The sequence below is a fragment of the Coregonus lavaretus genome (genome assembly GCF_964263955.1).
Source record: "Coregonus lavaretus genome assembly, contig: HAP1_SCAFFOLD_528, whole genome shotgun sequence".
In the NCBI taxonomy this organism is placed as follows: Eukaryota; Metazoa; Chordata; class Actinopteri; order Salmoniformes; family Salmonidae; genus Coregonus; species Coregonus lavaretus.
Window position 1 is genome coordinate 27,043 of NW_028158324.1, and position 9,814 is coordinate 36,856.

The following is a 9,814-nucleotide window of genomic DNA, read 5'->3' on the forward strand; positions in this document are numbered from 1 at the left end:
GTGTTATGGTAGGGCTGGGCGATAAAACCGTATGTGTTATGGTAGGGCTGGGCTATAAAACCGTATGTGTTATGGTAGGGCTGGGCGATAAAACCGTATGTGTTATGGTAGGGCTGGGCGATAAAACCGGATGTGTTATGGTAGGGCTGGGCGATAAAACCGTATGTGTTATGGTAGGGCTGGGAGATAAAACCGGATGTGTTATGGTAGGGCTGGGCGATAAAACCGGATGTGTTATGGTAGGGCTGGGCTATAAAACCGGATGTGTTATGGTAGGGCTGGCCGATAAAACCGGATGTGTTATGGTAGGGCTGGGCTATAAAACCGGATGTGTTATGGTAGGGCTGGGCGATAAAACCGTATGTGTTATGGTAGGGCTGGGCTATAAAACCGTATGTGTTATGGTAGGGCTGGGCGATAAAACCGTATGTGTTATGGTAGGGCTGGGCGATAAAACCGGATGTGTTATGGTAGGGCTGGGCGATAAAACCGTATGTGTTATGGTAGGGCTGGGCGATATGGTCTAAAAGATATCTAAATTTCTTTTAAACTTATGGGCGATTCATGATATACAGTATATCGGATTTTTTTTTTTTTTTTTTATTCTCTAAATAAGCGTTGTTGTACAATTAAATATAAAATACACTGCATTTCAAACAGTCAGCAATAAGCCAATGAATTCAGGGCTTGTGAAGTTATACCCAGGCAGAATATAAGCCTTCCACAACCAATAAGACACACTAATCATTTAAATATTTTATCAAAATAGTTTCACCTGCTTTTTTTGTTGTTTCAATAATCACTGATCTGGCTCTCCAGTCTGTCTATGAAAAAGCTATTTTTTATTACAAATGTAACTAGAACCATGCAACCAGGCATTAGGCTATAGATTAGCATTAGGCTGTAGAAAATGAACACAGGCCTCATCAACCATCTCTCAAGCCCACGTGCTAGTGATTAGCCAGGTTATCTTTATATTTCAAGTTTAACCAACTTGGATCTATTTGCTAGATAACAAGGTTGACTTGGATCTATTTGCTAGCTAACAAGGTTGACTTGGATCTATTTGCTAGCTAACAAGGTTGACTTGGATCTATTTGCTAGCTAACAAGGTTGACTTGGATCTATTTGCTAGCTAACAAGGTTGACTTGGATCTATTTGCTAGCTAACAAGGTTGACTTGGATCTATTTGCTAGCTAACAAGGTTGACTTGGATCTATTTGCTAGCTAACAAGGTTGACTTGGATCTATTTGCTAGCTAACAAGGTTGACTTGGATCTATTTGCTAGCTAACAAGGTTGACTTGGATCTATTTGCTAGCTGACAAGGTTGAGTTGTTATGAACACACCATTCTGTCCTTCTCCAACTGTTTGAACAGCATGTTAGCCTGTCCACTTTGTTGAGATGTTGAAATCAAGTGGCCTACCTTATTTCTCAGAATGAGAACGAGTTGTCAATTCCTTATATAATTGTGTGTTATGCTTATTGCACATTTATAAAACACAGACTAGACATCTAGTATAACGGTCTTTGGCTAAAATGCTGCTTGCGATACCACAATGCAGCGCGCGACAAACTGAGCATTCATCTTCCAGAATCAATGTTCATTGATACTCTCGTTTTAGTAGTGTAATATAATAATAATAATGTGTCTGCTCTGAGCTCAATTTGAGGAGTTGAGACATAAAAAGGGTATCGTTAGAAAAGTTAACTTCTCCTCTATTACAGTAAAATAATGTCTTAATGTGTTTTGGTGTCCATATGACCGATTCCGTTGGACCAAACCTCAAATGCAAATAGCGACTTGAAACAACTTGTCAGAGAGGAAAATGGGATCTCTCAAGTTTGTTGTTGTGAGAGGCAGGGGGAGGGGCTTGGTGTGTTTGTGTGGAAACCATAGAGGAAGAGGCGAAGCAAGAGGTTTCAGTCTCGCTCAAATCAGTCCAAAATAAGGCCAATGTGTTTCTACGCTCGTCACCTGCCTTCCCGCCTTTGGGACAACGATTCCCATTGTTAGAGCAGAGACATGCATCTCTTCATTATATACAGATCTCTGGTGTAAATGGGAAGGTGCATCTCATCATTAAATCCAGATCTCTGGTGTAAATGGGAAGGTGCACCTCATCATTATATCCAGATCTCTGGTGTAAATGGGAAGGTGCATCTCATCATTATATCCAGATCTCTGGTGTAAATGGGAAGGTGCATCTCATCATTATATCCAGATCTCTGGTATAAATGGGAAGGTGCATCTCATCATTATATCCAGATCTCTGGTGTAAATGGGAAGGTGCACCTCATCATTATATCCAGATCTCTGGTGTAAATGGGAAGGTGCATCTCATCATTAAATCCAGATCTCTGGTGTAAATGGGAAGGTGCACCTCATCATTATATCCAGATCTCTGGTGTAAATGGGAAGTTGCACCTCATCATTATATCCAGATCTCTGGTGTAAATGGGAAGGTGCACCTCATCATTATATCCAGATCTCTGGTGTAAATGGGAAGGTGGATCTCATCATTATATCCAGATCTCTGGTGTAAATGGGAAGGTGCACCTCATCATTATATCCAGATCTCTGGTGTAAATGGGAAGGTGCATCTCATCATTATATCCAGATCTCTGGTGTAAATGGGAAGTTGCACCTCATCATTATATCCAGATCTCTGGTGTAAATGGGAAGGTGCACCTCATCATTATATCCAGATCTCTGGTGTAAATGGGAAGGTGCACCTCATCATTATATCTAGATCTCTGGTGTAAATGGGAAGGTGCATCTCATCATTATATCCAGATCTCTGGTGTAAATGGGAAGGTGCACCTCTTCATTATATCCAGATCTCTGGTGTAAATGGGAAGGTGCATCTCATCATTATATCCAGATCTCTGGTGTAAATGGGAAGGTGGTGCACAGCACAGAGGAGTGAAGGACTACAGTTAGGTCTTGGAGGTTAATTACTGCCTCAAATAGGGACTGGTAGCAGCCAGAGACATGCATCTCTTCATTATATACAGATCTCTGGTGTAAATGGGAAGGTGCATCTCATCATTAAATCCAGATCTCTGGTGTAAATGGGAAGGTGCACCTCATCATTATATCCAGATCTCTGGTGTAAATGGGAAGGTGCATCTCATCATTATATCCAGATCTCTGGTGTAAATGGGAAGGTGCATCTCATCATTATATCCAGATCTCTGGTATAAATGGGAAGGTGCATCTCATCATTATATCCAGATCTCTGGTGTAAATGGGAAGGTGCATCTCATCATTATATCCAGATCTCTGGTGTAAATGGGAAGGTGGTGCACAGCACAGAGGAGTGAAGGACTACAGTTAGATCTTGGAGGTTAATTACTGCCTCAAATAGGGACTGGTAGCAGCCAGGGACTACAGTTAGGTCTTGGAGGTTAATTACTGCCTCAAATAGGGACTGGTAGCAGGGACTACAGTTAGGTCTTGGAGATTGGTTACTGCCTCAAATAGGGACTGGTAGCAGCCAGGGACTACAGTTAGGTCTTGGGGGTTGATTACTGCCTCAAATAGGGACTGGTAGCAGGGACTACAGTTAGGTCTTGGGGGTTGGTTACTGCCTCAAATAGGGACTGGTAGCAGGGACTACAGTTAGATCTTGGAGGTTAATTACTGCCTCAAATAGGGACTGGTAGCAGGGACTTTAGTTAGGTCTTGGGGGTTGGTTACTGCCTCAAATAGGGACTGGTAGCAGGGACTTTAGTTAGGTCTTGGGGGTTGGTTACTGCCTCAAATAGGGACTGGTAGCAGGGACTACAGTTAATAGCCATGTCCCGATGTTGTCAAGCCAAACGATCCCGATTATGAACATATACTGTAACTCATGCTTTGTCTTTTCCAGGTGTGCGGGAAGTCGTTCAATAGAATGTACAATCTGCTGGGTCACATGCACCTCCACGCCGGATCCAAACCCTTCAAGTGTCCTTACTGCTCCTCTAAGTTTAACCTGAAGGGGAACCTCAGCCGACACATGAAGGTCAAACACGGCATGGACATCTCACCTGATGGACAAGGTGAGGTTTTACCCTTTACCCTAACCCTTTACCCTTTACCCCTAACCCTTTACCCTTTAACCCTAACCCTTTACCCTAACCCTTTACCTTAACCCTTTACCCTAACCCTTTACCCTAACCCTTTACCCTAACCCTTTACCCTAACCCTTTACCCTAACCCTTTACCCTTTAACCCTAACCCTTTACCCTAACCCTTTACCCTAACCCTTTACCCTAACCCTTTACCCTAACCCTTTACCTTAACCCTTTACCGTAATACAGCATGGACATCTCACCTGATGGACAAGGTGAGGTTTTACCCTTCACCCTAACCGTTTACCCTTTAACCCTAACCCTTTACCCTAACCCTTTACCCTAACCCTTTACCCTTTACCCTAACCCAGCATGGACATCTCACCTGACAGACAAGGTAGGGCTTTACTTTTTTCCCAAACCCTGAACTTTATCCTAACCCTTTACCCTTGTGTCATCTTGATGACTGTCCAGTAATATGGTCAAGTGCAGCAAAGAAAGACCTAGAAAGCTGCAGCTGGCTCAAAACAGAGCAACACGCCTTGCCCTGTACTGCACATACACAACTAACATCAACAACATGCATGCCAGTCTTTCCTGGTTGAGGGTTGACGAGAGATGAACTGCTTCTCTTCTAGTTTTTATGAGAAATATTACTGATGGACATTTCCAGATTGTCTGCATAATCAAATAACATACAGCTCAGACACCCATACATACCACCAGGGGTCTCTTCACAGTCCCCAAATCCACGGTGTTGTGATCCTGTTGGTTCTACCACGGTGTTGTGATCCTGTTGGTTCTACCACTGTGTTGTGATCCTGTTGGTTCTACCACGGTGTTGTGATCCTGTTGGTTCTACCACTGTGTTGTGATCCTGTTGGTTCTACCACTGTGTTGTGATCCTGTTGGTTCTACTACGGTGTTGTGATCCTGTTGGTTCTACCACGGTGTTGATCCTGTTGGTTCTACCACTGTGTTGTGATCCTGTTGGTTCTACCACTGTGTTGATCCTGTTGGTTCTACCACGGTGTTGTGATCCTGTTGGTTCTACCACGGTGTTGATCCTGTTGGTTCTACCACTGTGTTGTGATCCTGTTGGTTCTACCACTGTGTTGTGATCCTGTTGGTTCTACCACTGTGTTGTGATCCTGTTGGTTCTACCACGGTGTTGTGATCCTGTTGGTTCTACCACGGTGTTGATCCTGTTGGTTCTACCACTGTGTTGTGATCCTGTTGGTTCTACCACTGTGTTGTGATCCTGTTGGTTCTACCACGGTGTTGTGATCCTGTTGGTTCTACCACGGTGTTGTGATCCTGTTGGTTCTACCACTGTGTTGTGATCCTGTTGGTTCTACCACTGTGTTGTGATCCTGTTGGTTCTACCACGGTGTTGTGATCCTGTTGGTTCTACCACGGTGTTGATCCTGTTGGTTCTACCACTGTGTTGTGATCCTGTTGGTTCTACCACTGTGTTGTGATCCTGTTGGTTCTACCACGGTGTTGTGATCCTGTTGGTTCTACCACGGTGTTGTGATCCTGTTGGTTCTACCACTGTGTTGTGATCCTGTTGGTTCTACCACGGTGTTGTGATCCTGTTGGTTCTACCACAGTGTTGTGATCCTGTTGGTTCTACCACGGTGTTGATCCTGTTGGTTCTACCACTGTGTTGTGATCCTGTTGGTTCTACCACTGTGTTGTGATCCTGTTGGTTCTACCACTGTGTTGTGATCCTGTTGGTTCTACCACTGTGTTGTGATCCTGTTGGTTCTACCACTGTGTTGTGATCCTGTTGGTTCTACCACTGTGTTGTGTTCCTGTTGGTTCTACCACTGTGTTGTGATCCTGTTGGTTCTACCACTGTGTTGTGATCCTGTTGGTTCTACCACGGTGTTGTGATCCTGTTGGTTCTACCACGGTGTTGTGATCCTGTTGGTTCTACCACTGTGTTGTGATCCTGTTGGTTCTACCACGGTGTTGTGATCCTGTTGGTTCTACCACTGTGTTGTGATCCTGTTGGTTCTACTACGGTGTTGTGTTCCTGTTGGTTCTACCACTGTGTTGTGATCCTGTTGGTTCTACCACGGTGTTGTGATCCTGTTGGTTCTACCACGGTGTTGTGATCCTGTTGGTTCTACCACGGTGTTGTGATCCTGTTGGTTCTACCACTGTTTTGTGATCCTGTTGGTTCTACCACTGTGTTGTGATCCTGTTGGTTCTACCACGGTGTTGTGATCCTGTTGGTTCTACCACTGTGTTGTGATCCTGTTGGTTCTACCACTGTGTTGTGATCCTGTTGGTTCTACCACGGTGTTGTGATCCTGTTGGTTCTACCACTGTGTTGTGATCCTGTTGGTTCTACCACTGTTTTGTGATCCTGTTGGTTCTACCACTGTGTTGTGATCCTGTTGGTTCTACCACTGTGTTGTGATCCTGTTGGTTCTACCACAGTGTTGATCCTGTTGGTTCTACCACTGTGTTGTGATCCTGTTGGTTCTACCACTGTGTTGTGATCCTGTTGGTTCTACCACTGTGTTGTGATCCTGTTGGTTCTACCACGGTGTTGTGATTTTGTTGGTTCTACCACGGTGTTGTGATCCTGTTGGTTCTACTACGGTGTTGTGATCCTGTTGGTTCTACCACGGTGTTGTGATCGTGTTGGTTCTACCACTGTGTTGTGATCCTGTTGGTTCTACCACAGTGTTGTGATCCTGTTGGTTCTACCACGGTGTTGATCCTGTTGGTTCTACCACTGTGTTGTGATCCTGTTGGTTCTACCACGGTGTTGATCCTGTTGGTTCTACCACGGTGTTGTGATCCTGTTGGTTCTACCACGGTGTTGTGATCCTGTTGGTTCTACCACGGTGTTGATCCTGTTGGTTCTACCACTGTGTTGTGATCCTGTTGGTTCTACCACTGTGTTGTGATCCTGTTGGTTCTACCACTGTGTTGTGATCCTGTTGGTTCTACCACTGTGTTGTGATCCTGTTGGTTCTACCACGGTGTTGTGATCCTGTAGGTTCTACTACGGTGTTGTGATCCTGTTGGTTCTACCACGGTGTTGTGATCGTGTTGGTTCTACCACTGTGTTGTGATCCTGTTGGTTCTACCACAGTGTTGTGATCCTGTTGGTTCTACCACGGTGTTGATCCTGTTGGTTCTACCACTGTGTTGTGATCCTGTTGGTTCTACCACTGTGTTGTGATCCTGTTGGTTCTACCACTGTGTTCTTGGTTGGTGTTAGGGTTGGTTCTACCATTGTGTTCTGGGTTAGGGTTGGTTCTACAACTGTGTTGTGATCCTGTTGGTTCTACCACTGTGTTCTGGGTTAGGGTTAGGGTTGGTTCTACCATTGTGTTCTGGGTTAGGGTTGGTTCTACCACTGTGTTCTGGGTTAGGGTTAGGGTTGGTTCTACCATTGTGTTCTGGGTTAGGGTTGGTTCTACCACTGTGTTCTGGGTTAGGGTTAGGGTTGGTTCTACCACTGTGTTCTGGGTTAGGGTTAGGGTTGGTTCTACCATTGTGTTCTGGGTTAGGGTTGGTTCTACCACTGTGTTCTGGGTTAGGGTTAGGGTTGGTTCTACCATTGTGTTCTGGGTTAGGGTTGGTTCTACCACTGTGTTCTGGGTTAGGGTTAGGGTTGGTTCTACCACTGTGTTCTGGGTTAGGGTTAGGGTTGGTTCTACCACTGTGTTGTGATCCTGTTGGTTCTACCACTGTGTTGTGATCCTGTTGGTTCTACCACTGTGTTGTGATCCTGTTGGTTCTACCACGGTGTTGTGATCCTGTTGGTTCTACCACTGTGTTGTGATCCTGTTGGTTCTACCACGGTGTTGTGATCCTGTTGGTTCTACCACTGTGTTGTGATCCTGTTGGTTCTACCACGGTGTTGTGATCCTGTTGGTTCTACCACTGTGTTGTGATCCTGTTGGTTCTACCACTGTGTTGTGATCCTGTTGGTTCTACCACTGTGTTGTGATCCTGTTGGTTCTACCACGGTGTTGTGATCCTGTTGGTTCTACCACGGTGTTGTGATCCTGTTGGTTCTACCACTGTGTTGTGATCCTGTTGGTTCTACCACTGTGTTGTGATCCTGTTGGTTCTACCACTGTGTTGTGATCCTGTTGGTTCTACCACTGTGTTGTGATCCTGTTGGTTCTACCACTGTTGTGATCCTTTTGGTTCTACCACTGTGTTGTGATCCTGTTGGTTCTACCACTGTGTTGTGATCCTGTTGGTTCTACCACGGTGTTGTGATCCTGTTGGTTCTACCACTGTGTTGTGATCCTGTTGGTTCTACCACTGTGTTCTGGGTTGGGGTTATGGTTGGTTCTACCACTGTGTTGTGATCCTGTTGGTTCTACCATGGTGTTCTGGGTTGGGGTTAGGGTTGGTTCTACCACTGTGTTCTGGGTTAGGGTTGGTTCTACCACTGTGTTCTGGGTTGGGGTTAGGATTGGTTCTACCACTGTGTTCTGGGTTGGGGTTAGGGTTGGTTCTACCATTGTGTTCTGGGTTGGGGTTAGGGTTGGTTCTACCATTGTGTTCTGGGTTGGGGTTAGGGTTGGTTCTACCACTGTGTTCTGGGTTGGGGTTAGGGTTGGTTCTACCATTGTGTTCTGGGTTAGGGTTGGTTCTACCACTGTGTTCTGGGTTGGGGTTAGGGTTGGTTCTACCATTGTGTTCTGGGTTGGGGTTAGGGTTGGTTCTACCATTTGTGTTCTGGGTTAGGGTTGGTTCTACCACTGTGTTCTGGGTTGGGGTTAGGGTTGGTTCTACCACTGTGTTCTGGGTCGGGGTTAGGGTTGGTTCTACAACTGTGTTCTGGGTTGGGGTTAGGGTTGGTTCTACCACTGTGTTGTGATCCTGTTGGTTCTACCACTGTGTTGTGATCCTGTTGGTTCTACCACGGTGTTGTGATCCTGTTGGTTCTACCACGGTGTTGTGATCCTGTTGGTTCTACCACTGTGTTGTGATCCTGTTGGTTCTACCACTGTGTTGTGATCCTGTTGGTTCTACCACTGTGTTGTGATCCTGTTGGTTCTACCACTGTGTTGTGATCCTGTTGGTTCTACCACTGTTGTGATCCTGTTGGTTCTACCACTGTGTTGTGATCCTGTTGGTTCTACCACTGTGTTGTGATCCTGTTGGTTCTACCACGGTGTTGTGATCCTGTTGGTTCTACCACTGTGTTGTGATCCTGTTGGTTCTACCACTGTGTTCTGGGTTGGGGTTATGGTTGGTTCTACCACTGTGTTGTGATCCTGTTGGTTCTACCATGGTGTTCTGGGTTGGGGTTAGGGTTGGTTCTACCACTGTGTTCTGGGTTAGGGTTGGTTCTACCACTGTGTTCTGGGTTGGGGTTAGGATTGGTTCTACCACTGTGTTCTGGGTTGGGGTTAGGGTTGGTTCTACCATTGTGTTCTGGGTTGGGGTTAGGGTTGGTTCTACCATTGTGTTCTGGGTTAGGGTTGGTTCTACCACTGTGTTCTGGGTTGGGGTTAGGGTTGGTTCTACCATTGTGTTCTGGGTTGGGGTTAGGGTTGGTTCTACCATTTGTGTTCTGGGTTAGGGTTGGTTCTACCACTGTGTTCTGGGTTGGGGTTAGGGTTGGTTCTACCACTGTGTTCTGGGTCGGGGTTAGGGTTGGTTCTACCACTGTGTTCTGGGTTGGGGTTAGGGTTGGTTCTACCACTGTGTTCTGGGTTGGGGTTAGGGTTGGCTCTACCACTGTGTTCTGGGTTGGGGTTGGG

At 45.6% G+C, this 9,814-nt stretch overlaps 1 protein-coding gene across 1 annotated transcript in view; it reads left to right on the plus strand.

Moving 5' to 3' along the window:
• LOC311124126 (uncharacterized protein) overlaps positions 1-9,814 on the plus strand; it is a 28,774-nt gene that overhangs the window by 12,187 nt on the left and 6,773 nt on the right. The window contains exon 2 of the mRNA XM_084198335.1: positions 3,878-4,049. Within this exon, the coding sequence (XP_084054461.1) occupies positions 3,878-4,049 (172 nt within the window). The remainder of the gene's footprint in view (positions 1-3,877; positions 4,050-9,814) is intronic.